This window comes from Clarias gariepinus, chromosome 23 (genome assembly GCF_024256425.1).
Source record: "Clarias gariepinus isolate MV-2021 ecotype Netherlands chromosome 23, CGAR_prim_01v2, whole genome shotgun sequence".
In the NCBI taxonomy this organism is placed as follows: domain Eukaryota; kingdom Metazoa; phylum Chordata; class Actinopteri; order Siluriformes; family Clariidae; genus Clarias; species Clarias gariepinus.
The window spans coordinates 7,488,498-7,510,098 of NC_071122.1; the positions used below are offsets into that span (position 1 = coordinate 7,488,498).

At 38.3% G+C, this 21,601-nt stretch overlaps 1 protein-coding gene across 5 annotated transcripts in view; it reads left to right on the forward strand.

Moving 5' to 3' along the window:
* arhgef10la (Rho guanine nucleotide exchange factor (GEF) 10-like a) overlaps positions 1-21,601 on the forward strand; it is a 189,828-nt gene that overhangs the window by 118,829 nt on the left and 49,398 nt on the right. For all 5 annotated transcript variants that reach the window (XR_008356170.1, XM_053483986.1, XM_053483989.1 and 2 more), the window contains one exon: positions 4,834-4,955. Coding sequence is in view for 4 of the 5 variants with exons in the window: in XM_053483986.1 (XP_053339961.1) it covers positions 4,834-4,955 (122 nt within the window). In the remaining variant the exon portion in view is untranslated. The remainder of the gene's footprint in view (positions 1-4,833; positions 4,956-21,601) is intronic.

Consider the following 21,601-nt stretch of genomic DNA (forward strand, 5'->3'; position numbering starts at 1 on the left):
GCAGTTCTGGAAAAATAATCAACAACTTGACCAACCAAAGAACAGCTCACGTGATACGGCCAAAACACAGTATTGGTGCTGATTGGATTTTTTTTAGGTTGTACATGTAATACGGAAAATGTGTATGCTAAAAAAGCGAATTCTGAAGTTTAGGCAACATGGAAGTACCCGCCTCCGAGTGGCGCACTGGTAAAGTGTTCGGCCAATCAGGGGCGTCTGTGAACTCATGCAAGTGGAAAAGGTGCATAGCGTTGTCCTCCAAGTGTGTTACTTTAGCTGTTTTGAAGAGATGAATTAATATGTCCCGCAAAAATGGCCATTTTTTTAGCATTATACTATCTCACTTCAATGGATAATAATTAAAAATGCTAATTATCTATATCTCTTTAGGTATTGATTCTTAAATTGGTGTAAGCTTCTAAAAGCATATGACCTATAAAACTTTCTTAAATTAAAGCATACCATGCAAAATTTTGTTCTGCAAAAAAATATGTGGTGTCTGTAACAATTCATGTTGCAATAACTTTTGCAAAAAAGAAATTATGGTTTGTCTTATCATGTGAAATCTAAATTGGCCAAGTTCTATCTGAATGACAGAATCATTGAAAGGTTAGAAATAATCATAACAAAAAAAACACTACTTAAAAGGACATAAAATTGTATTTCGCAATTGTGTTTTTTTTAATCTGACACACACATATACACACACACAGTGAGGCAAAAAAGTATTTAGTCAGCCACCAACTGTGCAAATTCTCCCACTATGATATGAGGCCTTACACCAAGCTGCTTATCTGTTGCAGATTCAGTCTTCCCAGCCTGGTGCAGGTCTACAATTTTGTTTCTGGTGTCCTTTGCGCTCTTTGGTCTTGGCCATAGTGGAGTTTGAAGTATGACTGTTTGAGGTTGTGGACAGGCGTCTTTTATACTGATAACGAGTTTAAACAGATGCCATTAATACAGGTAACGAGTGGAGGACAGAGGAGCCTTTTAAAGAAGTTACAGGTCTGTTGTTTGTAGGCGACTAATTATTTATTTTACAGAGGAATTTACCAATTAATTCATTAAAAATTGCACAATGCGATTTTCTGGATTTTTTTTCTTATTTTGTCTCTCATAGTTAAGGTATACTTATGATGAAATTACAGGCCTCTCTCATCTTTTTAAGTGGGAAAACTTGCACAATTGGTGGCTGACTAAATACTTTTTTGCCCCACTGTATGTATGTATATAATATAAATGTTTTATTAAAGTTAAACTAAATATTACTGTATATGATCCTATATGAAAATTCACATTTTCACCTAGGTGAGGCATTTTTAGCACCAGTGCCCTGTTTCGACCTTATATAAGCTCATATACATATGCACTGAAATACTGTACATTTGTGTACAAATGCAATACACTGGTGTGTTCAGAAAAGGAGTGAGACTGAGTTAGTTTAAGGTATAAATAATATAATATGGGAAAAAATTCTATAAAATTTTGGGACACTAGAGAGTCCTTCCCAAAATGTTTTTAAACTGAAAGAAATCGTTTTTTTTTTTTTTTTTTTACAACAAAATGATTAATACTACTGACAAATTTGCTGTTATAAAATGACTAAACCTTTTCTGACTAACCAGAATTGAAAATTAAACAATACTGTATTGTATTCATTCATGATATAATGTTCTACATAATATAAATGTTTTTGCATTGGTTAAAATGACTAAAAACTAACATTAATTTGACAGTATTGCTTAATTTCAGTTGCACTGGACCCATTATACCATTGCTGCAGTTTCTTGGTCAAGTCCATCACCATGTTTGCTAGTGACGGCTGGGAAGTCTTGTCTCGATGCACCCCATGGTTTTGTATGCTTGAAGCATTTTGCCAACTGTCTGGATGCAGTTTGTTGCTTGAAATTCTCAAGAAAAATTCAGCAATCTGCCTTTGATCTAAATTTCTCTTGCCTACCTATGCAGTGAACAATCATTTCACCAATTTAGCTAAAGATCATCTGAGGGTGCCTATGTAATTTTAAAGTAGTTCTGTGCTGTTATATTAATCCCTGATGATGGGATACAAAAAAAATTTTTTTTGCAATTTTTGCAGTCATTCTTTTTTATCATTGCATTGTGCTTCAGAGTAATGAGACCTAAATCCAGCTTCATTAATTGACTTCCAGAAGTTCTCATAATGCATGCTGAGACAGACACCTGTGCTGTTTGCTAAGACTTATGTTCAGAATTTAATGAGAGACACTGTGGTGCTCTGCAAAATAAGAAATACACTGTTTGGAAATAATGTTCTTTAAATTAGCTGGTTTGTATGGTATGTACAAATTTCTGTCCTGCAAAGGAGAGTAGGATGATATCAGTCACCAAATCATTCTATTTATTTATGTATTCGTTGCTAAAAGCCTTTTTCTTTTTTTTTTTCTTTTTTTGGAAGGTTTATCTTTTTAAATATTTTTCATAAATACTTTGGCCTTCGGGGGTTCGGGTCCTTGGATTTTTTATTCATGAACATATTCTTATTCAAGTACTCTAATTTAAACAATGATCTTGCCAATCTCTCTCTCTCTCTCTCTCTCTCTCTCTCTCTCTCTCTCTCTCTCCCTCGCTAACTCCCTAATATGTGCATTTGTAATAATTTATTTTTTTTAAAAAGGTCATTTATAATGTATCTGGCTAGATATGTATTTATACACTGCCTGGCCTGAGAAAGTCACCATTTTCGATTGGTCATATTATTGGCCTGCATCAAGCAAAGACAACAACTAGGGAGATTAGAAATCAACTTTGTCGGGGGAAACAGTCATGAAGACTATATCAAAGATATGTTTAATAGTGAAGCTAAGACCATTTCAATGCAATGGGAACTTCCAGGCTCGGGACTAAACTTTGTGCAGCCATAAGCAAACCATTTGTTATTGAGACTTGGTGTAAAAAAGGATTTTGTTTGCAAAGGAGCTAAAAGATAGGCTTTTGACGCAGCGGAAAAGGTGTTGAGTCCACCTTAATAATAATAATAATAATAATAATAATAATACATTTTATTTGTAACACACTTTTCATTCATTAAATCTCAAAGTGCTAACATTAGATAAAAAAAGAGAAAAAATAAAATAAAAACAAAAGTATAAAACAATAAAAACCACATTAACAATTATAATGTTATTGAATAAAAAAGTCTTCAAGTTAGCTTTAAAAGAGTCAAGGCTCTGTGTGGCCGAAAGCTCGGTCCCCCATGGTACGGAGTCTGGTAAATGGGACTTTGAGGAGCACACTTCCAGATGACCTAAGGGTGCGGTTAGAACATTGTACAGAGATCAGCTCCTGCAGATAAGATGGTGCCTGACCAGTGAGACATTTATGGGTTAACAGCAAGATTTTATTTGACCATATTCCAGAGAGATGGGTGCATGCATAATGCACAGATCACACACAGTGCCTACTATACAAGATCCCTGGGGGCAGTGTTATGATCTGTGGTTGTTTCAGTTGATCCAGACTCAGCAATGTTATATGGCAATAAAATGAAGTCAGCTGATGACCTGAATGTACTAAATAACCAGGTGATCACATCTACAGAGTTTTTCTTCCCTAATGCCACTGGGATATTCCATTGTTTAGATTGTAAAAAAAAAAAAAATGGTTCTGTGAATATGAGAAATTGGTTTCACACACAAACTGGCCACCACATTGTGTGTTGTACAGTTGAAATAAATCCTAGTATCTGAATCACTGTTAGGAAAAATAAGAAATACAGTAAGAAATACAGTATGTCTATTAGTTTATAAAATATTACAATTCTTCTTATTTCCTCTGTCTTGAAGTTAATAAGGCAAAGAATCCCTCAGAAAAAGCATTTTTTAAAACATTACTCAAGCTATTTGTTATACAAAGCCGCTGTAGGCACATCAATTTGCTGCACATCAGTTTTGAGCAAACCAGATGAAGTGCAGATGAATAAATCAGTGGATTAATCTGCACAAATATTTTCTAAACCGAATGGACTCACATTGCTAAGGGTCACTCAAATGTCTCCAGAAATTTAAACTTTAATGCCTTATTTTTTTCGGAGTTATTCACATTCTCCTCTTGGTCTCTTTGGATTTGGGAATGTATATTTGGTGAATTGCTCAGAGAAAATGAAGTTTCTTCTGCAAAGTCATATAAATGATTTTGAGAGCACTGAGTTTACATTTAATTTAGTTGGTCTTGCCAGGTTTATCCTAGCCTGGAATGTTTCTCTTTGTTGGTATTATATCTAAGTTTAAGCAATTTTTAATTCATCCTATTAAATCGATTGTATGGATAAGTTGTACATGTATATTTGCACAAAACTTTTCTAGTAGCCAATAGGTCTTTGTAACTTTGTGTTCATGCCTGAGATTCGCTCTTTCCTTTGATCTTTTTTTGTTCAAATTCAAGGTTAACTTGTTTTAGTGAGTTTCAGTTATGTTTAAACCTGGGGTAATGACATACTGTACAATGTAACCAAGCAGACGTTTATTAAGCTTTATTGGTGTTCATTGTCGTTTTTAGCCACTTTTACATTGATTGGGGTTTTATTTTTAAAAATCTTTATATTAGCAAACCTTTTGAACGTTCTAACAGTTAGGATGTACCTCAGTTTGATCTGACGAATGAACGAATAATTCTGAATGAATTTTTTTGCTAAGTGATCCAAAATGACTTTGAGGACACTCAAAAGACTGATTTGCCATGATTTGTCATAGTTACAAAAATACACACACTTCTTTGCTGCTTCTTCCATTTGATTTTAAAATCGATCTGCAGAAATGCACAAAGAAAATGATTCATCTTGTCTTTCACGTTCAGGGGAAGAGAACACACCCGGCTGGATCTGTGCAGAAGATGACGGGAGAACAAAGGCTCCGCTCTGGTGTCCACTGCTTGCCTGTCGTATGCCTGTCTTCACCTCAAAAGCCCAGGAGTGTAAGGTTAGCAACTGCCAATATATTTAGAAAAGTCTTGTGTTTGTGCTCATACTTGGTTACACCGTGAGATCAGATTAAACCATGCTCTTTTGAGACCTAAACTTAGTTTCGAACTTAACTTTATCTAATCGATTAGCTGAAAGTTTTCGCTTTTTGTTTTCAAGACAAACTACAAACTCGTTTTCTAGTCATTCCTGTGTGAATTCCGCCATTTCTGGCCTGAGGAAATTGAAACCACGCGCCAGCACCTCCTTTAAAGGTGCAGTCAGACTCTAGGAATGTCTCGCAGGAACATAGCAGACTCGTGAAACGTTGAGTTGACACCGAAACCTTGCCAGAGAAACTTGCCGGAGAGAAAGTGGCAATCGATAAGGGCTGTTAAGTCTGGTGAGCCTTTCATAGATCAAAGCCTGAAGCTGAGTGAGAGACACATTAAAAGGTTTTTCGTGGCCAGTCAGAAAGGTATAAAATCAATTTGTACTGTCTGTAAGATGATAGCTCGGACTACATTTTCAGCCCTAACGTTGTTACGGGACTTGCCTGTGCGTTGCAAGATGAGGCGCCAAATTACCACTGCCTCCATGGGAGGATGTTATAAAGTGATCATGCAATTACTTTAATGACTGTGGGACACCTGAGCATAAATCAATGCGTCTACATTAAATTAAAGCTCCGTGCTTCAACCCAATAGCCAGGAAGTTAAAGGATATCTGCAGGAAATCAAACTCCGTCTAAGAAATCATTATTTTATGCAATCTTTCAAGATCTACTATAGTTCTGCTTCATATAAAGTATATTCATACTGTGTTTTTTTTTCACACAAGCAGGAAAATAAAACACTTTTATTTACGCAGTGCTAGGGTCTAGAATTAAATAAGTATTGTGTGTTGTGTGTACTCCAAAGTACTGGTTATTAATACCAAGATATTTTAAACAATTTGTCCAAAATGTTCTAGGTATTATGTGGAAGGTAAAAAAAAAAAACTTTCTAATTATATTGTTGTTTAGACTTCACTATAACTTCACTCTTAAATCCATAGCAAGTTATTTCACAGGGATTCATACAGTATAGTGGATGCTTTATATAAATAAATTTTAAAATGCATGTAATAATATACAGTGAAACCTTGGATTGTGAGTAACGCGGTTTGACAGCGTTCCGCAAGACGCGCAAAGATTTTCAATAAATTTTGCATTGGAAAACTAACAAGTCTTGGTTTACGAGCTCCGAGTGTCATGTATCTCGCATGCGCTTCTTGTTATGACGCCGAGCTTTACATGATCACAACTGAGCCAACGTTTTTTCTCTCTCTTGCGCTGCGGAATTCTGGGTAATCGTTTTCCCTGCTGGGTCTTACTGGTATAATCAACATCTCTGCGATTTTCAGCCTGCTCTTTGTGTCTGTGTGCGCGCACGTCATTGGACACGTGCCAAACACACACACAAACACCTCCTACTTTCTCTTACTTTCACAGACATACACACACTCTCTCTGCTCTACACACAAACTGCTCGGTCGTGATTCTTTTTAAAGGTAAAGTGCAGGTTAATTTGTTTTATTTTTACTTTACAGCAGTGATTCCGTTAGTGTGTCACTCAATCGGGTGTTATTAGGGAGATTTCTTGTTTATTTTCCAAAAACAACGTCTTCGTTGTGCGCTTGCGCGTGTTTGAAAGGAGTGGAAGAAGGGTAACTGTGTAGGACGAGAAGGGGGAGAGTGGGGCTTACTTTAGATTCACACACACACACAGATAGCACCTGCGCGCACAAACACTTATCTTTAGGGATTTCTTTTTTATTTTATTTTTAAGGTGAAGTGGAGGATTTGTTGGATTTTTACTTTATATTTTGTGTTTATTATTTTTATGTATTTATTTTTTGGGCTCTGGAACAAATAATTTGAGTTTTCATCATTTCTTATGGGAAAATTCAATTTGGTTTACGAGTGTTTTGGGAATACGAGTCCAACTTTTTGGACCTGAACCACACTTTTGGAACGAATTATGCTCGTTATCTAATTATTTTCATGCACAACCATCTCTGAGATTTACAGACAATTGCACCTAACATACCTTGTGTATCTAATGATGTAGCCAGTGAGTATGGGTAGTGTTTGACTTCATTGCAGAGTTCACTGTAGTAATGACCACCTTTGGGTAATTGTCATTCTTGTTGTGTATGCGTCGATGGCCCGGTACTACCTCCCAGAGACCAGGAGTTCAACCAGTTCATGCGGGGCCTCAGATTAGTCTTTTGAGATGCTGTACGCCTATCACAAGCCTATCACTGTTTCTTCCAATAAAGGTGCAGGAACCTGAAACCATCGACCATTGATATACCCTTTATGGAGTGAGCTGCCACCAATTTACCACTGAAATCCACTCTAGTTGAGGACAGATGGTGGCATCTTAACTGTCAGATTGTTGGTTAGTATTGGTATTTGTAAAAAGGTAAACGTGGATTAATATGTGCCAGGCTGCTAGGAGAGATATTTCCTCATGGACAGAAGGTGGGATAAGAATGATTTATTAGGATTATTGTCCCTCTATCAAAGAGATTAGACAGGAAGTTATTCCTTTTCATAATTTCTTTCCTTGTTTCTTCATCTCCAACTTAACCCTGCTAGTGGGTTGAATTGTTCCATGTCCATGCTTCCACATCGTTTTTTTTTTTTTTTTTTTATCTTGGCAGCTGGCTGACTTGGCAAAGTGTTCATTAGTGCAATAAAGGGAAACATCTGTGTCGTGTGGATGGCGGATGTTAATGACCAAGATTAAAACAAATGTAGCCAGAGGGGATCAAGGCCGTCACCACAGTATTATGATTGTAGCTTGAATATTATCTTGGGGTCAAGCGATGAAGATGAATAGACCACGTAAAAGCTGTAGACACATGAGATAACAGTTTCTCGAGACTTCTTAATCCCCAACCCAAGTGGTCTACCAATCTGCTTTTACATTTCTATCTCTCCAGCTGTAGAATATGGAATTATTTCTAATGAAAATGTAATGTATATCATTAAAGCTGGATGTAGGGATCATTAATGTAAGAAATTCTCATTGCATTGGTCCATTCCAGGTTTACCCTCAACTCATGTTTTTATCTGAACATTGACAAGTGGCCGTTAAGTTGTCTGGCATTATGTCTTTATTGCCAAGATTTTTCATACAGGCTCAGAGCTCATCCCTTAACTTCTGAGAAAAAAAGCTCTTTGTCAGAATTTACTTCAGCAACATATCGAGTGCCTCACCGAACCATTAAAAAAAAAAAAACTTTATTCTGTCTAGCGCTCATTTAAGAATACTTTGATACCTGAGGAATTTCATCATGGTTGCTTTGAAGTGAATGACAACATGAAAAAAAGGGATTTTTTGGAACATCGAGCATCTCTTATGTGCAGAAATGTTGACTTTGAAGTAGCGGAGTTTGAGTCTATCCATTTTTAACTCATAACTAAGAAGACTGTGATGTAATATGGCTGACAAAAAAACATGAAACCCCAAAGGCGTTTAAATTGCTGGCATGGTTGAACCAACAAAATGTAGTACCCGCTGGAGAAATATAATTTGGTGAATCTGTGTATGCTGCTCCAGTACGCTACAGTTTTAGGGACTTCTCAGGTCAAGGTCAGGGTCAAGGTTCACTGAAGCAGTCCTGGAGGCTCATGAGGCCCAGGAACTTACTAACATACTTTCTATCTTTTTGCCTTTTTTATATAGGAAACATGACCTTAAATCTATACATGAACTCGCATTTATTCATTTCCTTATCATATGTAAGTAATCCGAGTTCAAGATTAAACTCCATCTGAGATTTAACATGGTTTAAAAATAAGTGGTCCATTTAGACTACAATTTGGAATTGGCAAATTGGGGGCCCAGTTACTGTAGATTCAATGTCATAATGTCATAATTCACACACCTAAGCAGCATTTATCTGTTGCCTGGCAAGATACGAAACAGTCATAACTAACATCCTGGCAGGTTCTTAGTAAGTCATGGCGACATTTATTTGGCAGGGTTATGGGCACTCAAATAATGTTTGTATTAGGCCGTTTTAAAAAGTTAGAATAAACTTTGGTAAAATTATGGCAGCATGTGGCAACTATGGAACATGCTGTTGATGTATGTAAATGTATATACATCAGCAATATAACAAAATATGAAATTATGAAGCAGCCAAAAGGGTAAACAGCATCTAAAGGGCTTATGGATGTGTTCAAGTTTAAGCACTGTTCAAACACCATATTACAGTAGAGTAATTCAGGAGCTAAGATGCACCTCACTGTTATATTTCCATAAGAAACTGAAATAAGGAAGTAACATTACAATACTAAAAGATGCATGAGATAAGATGCACACGCTATATGTGGGGAAACAATTGTGTCCGTCCCAATCTTCGGTTGGAATTCTAAAAAGTTAGAAACTCAAGGGACGATGGATGTGGTGGACTTCGTGAGAAGACGTTAATTGTTATTATTGCTTCAAATGAAGGTTCAAAGTTGGTTGTTTTGAGGTTGTATTTGTAACACTGTTATCTTAATTTATCAATTTTAGTCATGTAAAATCATTCCTTTTTAGAAGTCATTCTACCTTTCAAAACATTGTGCCAACGGTGGATGTAACCGCAACATTGCTACAACTACTGTGGAATTTTGGATTGCGAGTAACTTCGTCTGCGAACGTTTTGCAAGACGAGCAAAATATTAAAATCGATTTTAACTTGATCAACGAACAAGGTCTTGACATACGAGTAGTACACATACACTCTGTCAGCCAAGTGTCACGTGATCCCAACTGAGCCAAGGGTTCTTTCGCGTGCTGCAGGATTATGGGTATTCATCTCCCATGCTTAGTCTCAGTGCGTGTATGGTCAACATATGTGCGCGCAAATACTGAGAGGTTCCTTGTTATGGTGTTGTATGGTGTTCCTTTGTAACGGTAAAATTAGCTAGTGTTATGTATTTAATATCATTAGCAAAGTATTCATTGTTTGCCCCACCCTAGATAGCCACCCCAGTGAAGTCACTGGGATTAAACTGCCCACACTACAGTAATAGATATATAGCTTAACCTATAAAATAGAGCAACAAAACTCCTGGAATGCATACCTAGCTTACATGGCAGGTAAGGAAGGAGATTTAAACACATTCTATAACTCGCTTGTGATTTCTGATGTGTTTTTAAATCATTGCCTCCTTGTTATCCGCATGCTGATACATGATTAGTTTTCTGGTCATGTCATTACATTTCCCTGAAATGGCCAGTGGTCTGGATTACTTGAGGGTGTGCAATCTTTTTGGTCTTTGTTGATCACTCCTGTGTAAGTTGTCTAGCTTTGTGATTAAGTTCTTTGACCGTGGCCTTCTGGAGCTCCTACTCTCTCATCACTCCTGCTGATGTTCTGAATGGTGAGTGAGCTGTGCCATGCGTCCACCAACAGCCCCTGAACTCCTTGACTGACTGCCGAGTGCAGATGAGATAGCCGAGTGACACCTCCAGCGATAGCGGACATGCGGGCCGAGTCTATTTATAATGCCAGTTGGAGAGGGACTGATATACGACGCTGATGACTTGCTGCTAGGGGGGCGGGGGGGACGAAACCCACACATCTTGGTCTGATCCATGGCATGACCTGACATGAAATATAGATCAAACAACGTCTCAGAGAAAGGTGCCCTTCTCATTTCATGCCAGCCCTCTATTGATTTAGGCTTTTCTAGTTTTCTTTTTTTTTTGATGAAACCTTCCTTCCATTCAGACCACGTAGAGATTACCCCTCACTTCTTTTCTTTAACTCCACATTTTGTTGTATTCTCAGCCCTGTGAGGCGAAGATGTCGCAGAATGGATTAAAAACTTTCACTCGCACATATCAGCTCATGTGTTGTGGCTCGGCCTCTGTTCTTCTGCAGCACTGTCTGTCTCCGGCAAACACGAACGAGAACAGCAGGGGTGCTGAAAAAAGTGCCTGCGCCTGTTTAAAAAGCATCAAGAAAACCTGCAGTCGCATATCTGCATGCCTTCATCGGGGGGCTGGAGGTGGCTTTGGGTTATTAATTACTGATGCCATAGCCTCCCACCTGCCTTCTACGCCCTGCTTCTCCTCCTTGCCTTGTTATGGATTTTGTATAATTAATGAAGAAGGACATTGATTTTTTTTGGTTGTTTTTGTTTCCTGAAGAAGACTTCTTTCATCCACCCCTAATCTGCCAGTTGTTTATTCACACGGTGCCATTGTCGCCGGGTGTCAGGGCAGAGTCGGGCCAATTTTCCGCCGTGTCTCCAGGATCAGTAAAGGCCAAAGAAGCGTGCCCTTAGCATACACACTGGGTCAGTAATGGGAGGAAGTGTCAATCTGATTCTGTTCTCCAGTTTTAGATCACAGCAGGCCTGTCGCCTAGACTGTCACGGCTCAGACCGGCAAAAGCACTATGGTCAGTGAAGGCTCTACAGGATCTCATAACAGCCTGGGGGAGAAAATACTAAATGCTTCTATTACATTTCAGTCACTTTTGCATTTATCAGATGTTATCTGCTACAGGGTATTCAGGCTAATTTTAGGACTGATTTGCCCTTCCTGATAGTAGTGTCCCAAATTCAAACTGATGTTAACCATTTATGTTCCGGAGGCTTCTGTTAGAATATTAGGATACTTCTATGTAAAAGAGAAAACACATATTTTTCTGTGGAATACCTCTTAACGAATCTGAAAAGCTCGGAATCACAGTTGGCTTTTCTCCACTCTGCAAAACAGCACTACTACTTGGTGACAGCTTTTTTTTTTTCTTTCTTAAATACGACTCCTGCCTGAGGATTCCAACCAGGATTGGCTGCATTAATCACCGTGCATAGCCAGCAGCAGCAAAAACTCTTGACGCGTCAGTGTGTTATGGGAGAGAATGTCTTGGTAATGATCCTGGGTGTAGCACTACTTTTTTTTTTTTTTTCTGGGTACTCACTGGCAGTCATCAGCGCTAGACTAACATGTAATGATCTCTCAGGTGAGTTTTATTCCCAGTGAGCTATTAAAGAGTTGTCACCAGAGAGAAAAGGGTTGAAGGGGTATAAAATAGAGCAGAAACACACACACACACACACACACACACACACACACACATGCACACATCTTTTAAGTCTATTTTTTAACAGCTTAAAAAAAAGGACGCGCTACCTTAAAAAATGACATGCTTATTTATTAATGGGTTGCATTTTTTTTTCTTTTTCATTTAAAATATATAAAATAAAAAAAATTTGTTTGCGTTTGATTTGCCAAGTACTTTCCTTTTTGTCTTAGGCTTAAAGTATAAGCACCTTTGTCTCTTCATGCACTTTTAACCAGTAGAGGGCAGTGTGGCTCTGGTGTGTAGGCAACAGGGGTAGCACTGCACCAATACCAGAGTGCGAGGTCATCTGCATAGGGGATGATCTGTTGCTTTGACAGTTACGTGCTAATTACTGGACCTCATTCCTGCTCCAACAGCGCCTTGAGCATGACACAAAGAGTCTTGCCCTCTGATCCCACACTCACTATAACCTTACTCTTATTGAGAGAGCAGGCAGCCAGTAATATAACCTTGACGTGAGCGACAGGAGCACTAGCGAAATGTGCTAATTTAAACGTCAGCGCTCTGTTTGACTTACCCTTAAGAGCGTGATGGTACTTTATGAGAACGAGCGCTTCACCGCGCCCTGCTAACGCCACGTCTTTTGTTTACCACACTCCTGTGAAGTGCCTCGCATCATCCCCTCCTCCTGCTCCTAGATGCTAATTACTCTGTCAGTCCTCTCCACCTGATTACACCACATGGACCACAGGATAATGTCAAAAAATTAAATGCCTCACTGAAAATCAATTGTCTTGTAGAGCAGGGCACTCGGTTTGCAGCTGGCTGAAGTAAATGTGTCCTCTGGTGAAATCTTAAAGCATCACATCTTCCTCTAAAAAAAAAAAAAAAGGGTTTCATTTGTGTTTTGCCATCACCCATGGCTGATAAGGTAGAGCACTGGAACAAAAAAAAAACAAAAAAAACAAAGGTAGAGGATAAGGTGATATAAGCCCCATTCCATTCCTTATCAGGGCTTGATTAGTAGTGGTTCTTTGTAATTTGAGATTACTGTGAGCAGAATATTAAGCTGCTTTTCTTTGGGCAATGCTAGGACAGGCGAGCATCCTTGATTTGGGTAGGCTGCTTGGCAACACTTCCTGCTTCACCGCAGGGGCTTGAGGACCTTTTATCCTCTTCTCGCAGCCATCAGATCAAGAAGATTAACCACACACCATTCTCTTAGTCTTCGCATCTGTTGTTTTCTGCCAAATTCCAACTTTCACCATGGCATTGCCTGGTCATGATCTGGAGTCTTCTTCTAAGTTTAGCATTTTTTGTTTTTAAGCTCGATATCAAATCAAACAATGGTGAAAAACAAAAACTCCCAGCTCTCTGCCCTATCTTTATCCCTAATATATGTATATAAAAAACTTCAACATATCATTATTGTGTTGGGTCAGAAAATTGGTGCCAGGAGGGATGATGAAATAAGCCGAGTCTCTCATTGAATTAACCGGACGCCTTGTAATTAGATGCGGCAAACAGGACACGGGGAAAAAAATGAATATGAATGTTGCTTTGTGATATTGGGGCAATGTCAGACGCTGCTCAGAGCATTAATATGCTGAAGCACTTGCTGATTTTCTACCACCTACTAATAATATGTCTGAGATAAGCAATGGAATCTATTGTCTTCTTAAAGGATACATCCAGCTTGAATTACTGTAACTATGTTTATATTAAAATATTTGGGATGTGTTTAGAGATTCTAAGGCTAATTTGCCTAGTTATTCCTATCAGAAATTAAGAGACACAGCAAGAACACTGCTTTTGGTTTCAGGTCTTGGGTTATTTTATATATATATATATATATATATATATATATATATATATATATATATTTACTTTCTATTGTACTATATGTGTGACACTGATGACTCCTTCAGTGCTCTTCGTACTCTTCAGAACAGCTCAATGCAGGGTTTTAGGTTATGATGCATAAAAACAATAATCGACTAAGATTGTTCAAGTTAAACCAGAATTTTAGATTTTACAGAATAACAGAACACAGATATAAGAGTAAAAACTCTTTCTATTTTTCTATCTAGTTCCCTGCTACACTAATTCACTTACAGTATCCCAGTGTTTCACTAGTGCTTGTATGCCATCAAGGTAGAAAGTGTTCTCAGTATGCCGGAGCAATGATAGGACTGCCTGCTTCACGTCTGAAATGCTGGCCCCCCAGGAACTCCTTTAATGGCTCAAACATGTGGAAATGGCTCGGAGTAAAATCATATCCCGGCCGAGTTCAATTGGTGTTTATATCTGATTGTGTGCACAGTTCCCACAGACAGATGTGTCTCTTCTGCAAATTGGCAAAAAGTTATCAGTCGATTTTCAAGGATCAGGTGTTCCACTTGTTAAATGTTAAAGGGAATGACTTTAGTGTGCTCTGCGCCACCTCTGCCTTAATTGTCATTCATTAACTATGGCCTTCTTTAAACCATTTTATATTAAAATGTTTTACTGCAGCTAGGAGCCTCATCACCGTACTGTGCTTGAAGCTTCATTTACAAGAAATTTCATCACATGTCCCGGTTTGACTTAAACGCCCTTTGTATGACCACTTACTCCAGCGATTTCATTTGTTCCACAAGCTGAAGTCATACGAGCTGCTTATTTCAACATGGATCCGCTTGTCCATTTGAACAAGATAGTATATGACATCAAATAGCAGGCAGGTGCATGGTATTCTGTTTTGACAGGCCGCCATGCTGCTCTCAGTCTCCGCGGTGGTGTTTATCAAGGAGGAACTGCGGCTGTCTGTATTAATTCAGTTGAAGTGGAACCACAGCGTTTCTGATGCTTTCTGCCAACACACTGTCGCTAGTTTGTATTCCTTTCCTTTACACCCATCTATTGAATTCCTATAGGCTAAAGGAGCGCTAATCTCAGAGTGCATGAGGCAGAATGCTAAATCAAACCCAGGTGAGATTTTAACATGAAGTTTCTCCCTGTCTACTACTAAGTCACATTTTTTTTTAATACTCACAAAGTAAGACCTGAAGCAATTCTAGTTGGGTCATGTGTAAGGCAATTGCAAATGTGCAAAACAAGTTAGCAAATGTACCCATAGGGAAAATTTACCATTGTAAAGTACCATGGTAGTCTGATTGTATTTAGTACCATGATATTTTTGACAGTTTTGACATGATACTATATCAGAACATACTGTAAGTATCAGACCACACTACGGTCCACGGTTCTTCAATAGTACATACTTTGGTACACTGGTACATGTGCTACAGTATGGTACACGCTTCTATGATGTCCAGTAGTCTGGTGTCTTAGTGGTAGACCACTGAAACACCTCAGTTACACCTGCCATGGGAAAGGCCTGGGTTTGATTTCTAGCCACTGGATGCAGTGCCAGTCACAAGCCTGGATAATCGGTTACGTCACGAAGGGCATCCGGCGTAAAACTTGTGCTAAGCTTGTATGTGCGGACTCGATGGTCCGCTGTGGCGACCCCTTGCCTGGAGTAGCCAAAAGACCAAGAACAACAACGGTCTGGTACTATGGAATACATACTAGGATACTGTCAAAAATACACCATACAGGTTTATTTATCATCATGGAAATATTTATATAATAACTTCTGCAGTTCCATTTCACCTGTTGTGGACCCCTACAATGATTAATCTAAAATACAAGGTACAATTAGATTGGCTGTACAGTATTACAGCATCCCAGTAGTAGGCACCAACATTTCTAATATGGAACAGTACAGTTTGTGCAAACATACTATATTAGGTACCTGCTAAACTTTGGTAGCCTTTGTGGTACCTAATAAATACCACTATTGTTATAAATACCAAGTATTGTTATACACACCATACTGTAGTACTACCGTGATAACCAATGAAGTGCCACAGTTGTGAAATGGAACTGATATGAAGTAAAATTCTTGATTTATAAATGTGTTTTTAAGTTTCTTGTTTTTGTATATGCTGTATTTGCTATTTTGGTTTTTAAGTTCGATGTGTTTTGGCTTCAATGTTATCTTGTTTGTGGGTATTTTTTTTGTTTATACATGTTGTGTCTGAATTTGCTGTTGTGTCTTTGATTTTGGTGGTGTGTTTCTAGGTTTGCTGCCATGTTTGTGATTTGGAGTTGTGTTTTTGTTCTGTTCTGGGTTAGTTGTTGTTTGCTTTAATCCACTGTTGTGTGTCTGGTTTTGATGTCACATTTTTTAAATTTGAGGTTTTTTTTTGTAGTTTGTAGTGTTAATTGTTGTGTGTTTTGGTTTGCTGCTGTTTTCTTATTTGTGTTGTGTCTTTAGTTTTTTGTGTGTTTTTTTTTAGTTGTTTTTTGTTTTGCTCTTATGTTTGCAATGTGGCTTTTTGGTTTTGCTGTTGTTGTTTTTTTGGTTAATTTTACTGTTGTATTCTTGGTTTTATTGTATTTTTAGTTCTGTTTTGTTTTAAACTTTGATATTGAGTTTGATCAGATTTGTTTTATTTATGTTTCTTTTCTTTAAAAAAAAAAAAAAAAAAGATTTTTCAGTCTGGCTACTCATAGCTTTGCCTAAATGCTGTACCTGTCGGTTCCTTTGAAGTCTCCACTTTGCTTTTTTTTTTTTTTTTTTTTTTTTTTTTAGCCTGTGGCTAGTAATGAGGAAGAGTATGAAGGTGGACGTCAGAACCAGGCAATTAACAGTTAATAACAACAGAAGCTGTTAGATTTACTGGTGTGTAGGAGAGCCGTATTATTTTTCTTTCTTCTTTTTTTTTTTTTTTTTTTTATAAAAAATTTGACTGTTAATACAAGTGCACTGTGAAGATTTCATCTTTGTGAGATTTTATTTATTTGTTCCTTAAGGTTGCAGTGCTTCATATTAAAACAAAATGTGTGGATTTACAACCTACCCAGAGCCTATTAAATGCTAACACCATGGTGTCCCAACTTACCACACAATGTGTCATTAGATTGGACAGCCAGATGATTATAGGATTTGATATTAATGTCGTTGCTCATTACTTTGGCACTGGATGAAGTCAGACAGCAGCTTTAAATATTGTATTCAGATGAATTAAATCTGTAACTTTGTATATATTGTGTCACTAAGTGAATGATTTGAAATACATACTGATTTTTACATCATCCCAAAATATTTTCTCACACATTGAATTTTACTAAAATTAATGATTATATAGGTTATAGCTGAGAGAAAAAAAAAGAATAATAAAAGGAGGAAATAGGACAAAAATAATTCTAATAACTAAATCTTTATTTAAAGTAACATGGCAGTTAGTTGGAATGTAGTCAAATTTTATCTTTTTTAAAAATTTAACCTTAATTAAATTTATAATAAAAATAATTTCTTTAATTAATTAAAACTTACTAAAGAAGGCAGTGGTTGCTTAGAGGTAGGTTTCTTGTCTGTCATGCGTAACGCTCGGGTTTGAATAGCTCAGCCACTAGATGCAGTGCTGGTCCTAATCCTGCATGTATTTGGAGGGTTGCATCAGGAAAGACACCCGTCATAAAACCTGTGCCAAGTTGTGTATGGATTTGATTTTCTGCTACGGCGATTTATTAGCAGGAGCAAAAGAAAGACCGACAAGTTACAAGAATTGTAACTAAACCTTTACATAATAAGAAAAATAAATTATAGTTTTTTTCTGAGCATTGTACAAAATCATTTAAATTACTTAAATTTGCATTAATTCTTTAATTATTGGAATATTTAATTATAATTATAAGAATAATTGCTGATCCTAGACCTGACCAACTGAATCCGAGATCCAGGAGAATTCCAGAGGCTTGTACAGTGGCCACTATGTATTATATGTACATCGCTTCATCCGCTTTCCTTTTTCCTCTTAAACGCCCATCGCTCTGCGAAAGGGTCAGTCTGGACTCGTCAAACCACATGACCTTTTTCCATTGCTCCAAAGTACAATCATTACGCTTTTTAGAGTAATAAGCAATCTCTTTGTTTTCTATGCTTCATGCAATAATTTTACGCTTCCAAGACACCTTAATATTTTCCCCCATCACCATCTTCGGACATGGTTTTTATAGGAAATGAGAAGCTACTCACTGCATTAGTTAGGGTTAAAATAATTGTTGCCAGCTGAAGCACATTAATCACTGCGGTAATTACCCAATCAAAGGCTCTTAAGTATTTGCTTAATTAAATCCAAAATGAAGCATTGTGTGTGCTTGTACCTACCAGGTTGTTCTTTCAACATTATGTATTTTCCTTCTCCGTTAAAAAAGGGCAGCATTTTAGTCTATTTAGGTTAGTGTGACCTGGTACTTACCCTTAAATTATTTCCCTTTTTCTTCCTATTGGCACCTACTAAATATCTAGAACTATTTCATAAATATACTTGCCAGAGGGTGCAGGTGTAGATAGATGTACGTGCCATCCTTCTTTATTGATTGTGAAAATTACAATAAAAAGGAAACAAGATATGTGATGTGCAGAAGCTGATTAGAGGTGTAGTCCAAAACCCTTTCTGTGCTTCCGAAATATTTTTCAAACAAAATGCACAGTTTGTCCTTACGAAGCCAGAGGGGCCACTCACAAAGCAAGAATGGGGAGCGAGGTTCTCTCCACTGCAGTACTGTTTGTGTACTGTGAGGCAGGCCAGGTGAGTGATACCCCAGGAAAATCATGAAAGTGCAGCGATGTCTTCAGAAGGCTGGAAGGCTTAGTTGATAGTCTTAGTTGGGCAAGGATGCAGAACAATTTTCTCAGCAGCTCGAGGTGACTCAGTGGGGTTCTCAGCCAGGCAGAATAACATCTTCAGTAGCACCAGATGACATGGCTGTCTCAAAAATAGTGCAGGAACCCAAAGTGACACCCACGCCCTTCCTTAGCAGTGAAGGAGAGGGGGCCAGAGTCAGAGGCTTAAGATGTGTGGATACTGGGGGGGGGGACTTCTGGCTTGGAGGTTACATGTGAAGGATGTTTGTCTAACAGAGAGCTTGGCTAACATATTCATAGGCAGTGGAAAGGTAAAGGGTGTTATCAGAATACTTGAGAAACATCTTCTTCTTCTTGTCTTTCGGCTGTTCCCTTTCAGGGGTCGCCACAGCGAATCATCTGCCTACATCTAACCCTATCCTCTGTATCCTCTTCTCTTACACCAACTAACTTCATGTCCTCTCTCACTGCATCCATAAATCTCCTCTTTGGTCTTCCTCTAGACCTCCTGCCTGGCAGTTCAAACCTCAGCATCCGTCTACCAATATATTCACCATCACTCATCTGAACATGTCCAAACCACCTCAATCTGGCCTCTCTGACTTTATCTCCAAAACATCTAACATGGGTTGTCCCTCTGATGAACTCATTCTTGATCCTATCCATCCTCGTCACTCCCAACGTCTTCAGCTCTGCTACCTCCAACTCTGCCTCCTGTCTTTTCTTCAGTGCCACTGTCTCTAAGCCTTTAGAGCATCGCTGGTCTCACCACTGTCCTGTACACCTTTCCTTTTATTCTCGCTGATACTGTTTTATCGCACAACACACCTGACACTTTTTTCCACCCATTCCAACCTGCCTGTACCCGCCTCTTCACCTCCTTTCCACACTCTCTGTTGCTCTGGACCGTTGACCCTAAGTACTTAAAGTCCTGCACCTTCTTTACCTCTGCTCCCTTTATCCTCACCGTTCCTCTTGGGTTCCTTTCATTTAAACACATGTATTCCATCTTACTGTGGCTAACCTTTATTTCTCTGCTTTCCAGAGCATACCTCCACCTCTCCAAATTTTCTTCCACCTGTTCCCTGCTCTCACTACAAAGCACAATGTCATCTGCAAACATCATAGTCCATGAAGACTCCTGTCTAACCTCATCTGTTATCTTGTCCATCACAAGAGCAAACAAAAAGGGGCTTAGAGCCGATCCCTGATGCAGACCCACCTCCACCTTGAACTCTTCTGTCACACCTACAGCACATCTCACCACTGTCTTACAACTCTATCAGAATACTTGTGAAACATGTTCATGAAAATACTTTATAACTTTTATTTAGAGCACTAATCACAAGGCAGATGCCTGCTTGTTGATCACTGCATCATCACATGACAAATTTAGCCTCAGCTGAACTTAGAAATCAACATTTCACCGAAGCAGCAGGAGTAAAGTCTATCTAAAGGTGCAAACACTCTATCTGTGTCGGATCCCGAGGATAGTAATTGGTTATCGTTAATTAATTCTTCAACATCAAACATGGAACCTGCAGCGATGTAATAACTGAGTCATTTGTAACCGGCTCCACATTAGTCTGTTCATCCGACAGCTTGACAAGTAAAACTCTGATCTTGCTGCAAACAAGGTCACTTCCTTATCATTTTGCCTAGTCCAACATCCGTGAGATTTTTTAACTTCTTTAACCAACTGCCTTTGTAATTCTTTTGGGTCCTAATGTGGACATGCTAAAGTTAATCGTTACTCAAGCATCATTAGATAGTTCTAGGTTTTATCAGAATGTAATTTATCGCTTGGGAGGTGTGTGGACATCATTATCACCCAGATCCAACATATGGGTTGCTTTCCCCTGGAGGAATGGGTGGGTTACATCCCATGTAGGGCGCCAGGTCATGGGTACCACCAGCTGTGAAACCTGGCCTCTACCAGCATCGACAAATCTCTCTTTAATTACAGAGATGTAGCTCTCACCTGCTTTATCAGCTGCACTGCAATCCTTGGGTCAAATATTGGTTTCATTTATCATCCTGCTCACCATTTCTTCTTCTTCTTCTTCTTCTTCTTCTTCTTCTTCTTCTTCTTCTTCTTCCTTAGCTTTTTATCCCTGCTGGAGCTGAAAGAGCAGCAGATGGATTTTGAGAGGAAGTCTGGAAGAATGTGTGCCCTGTGAAATTGACTGGGTGGAATAGGGCATCATGTTGATTTGTAAATCACTTTCTCAATGCTGATGGATGCACTATGCCAAGAATGTTTGTCTGTGCATGCTGATACATTAGTCCTAGCAGAAGGGAGTTTCCATGCATCTCTATAACATAATCATACTAGATCCATAGTATTTACAATGTGGATTTTTCCAGTTGGGTTAAATCCCTCCAGGCTTTTGAACCTTTCAGATAACTGTTTAGATATGATTTGTGGAAGCAAACTGTTATTGATATCTGAACACATAGTAAGGATAGTTTAGTGGGATTTTCAGTAGTTTATCCAAGAAGTAGTCTGCCTCACACATTTCATGCTGAATGACATTTGATGCCAATTTTTATATATAAATTTAATTTGTATAGCGCTTTTAACAGTTTGTCGCAAAACAGAAGAGGAGAGAGCAGAAACAGTTAGGTATAGTTACAGTTAGTTATAGAGAAAACAGTTATAGTTACAGTTACACAATGTATAAAGTTAATGTATAGGGTGCAAGTAGGGACTCTGGCAGGACTAACAATAACAGCATAACTAAAAGGGAGAGCCAGAAGGGAACACAGACATGAGGACTCCCTGAGATGTTAAGCAACCAATAACTTCACTGTCAACAAACCTGAGTAATCAATGGGAGTGGGGAAGACAGCATCTAAACATACCAGTTCACCATAATACT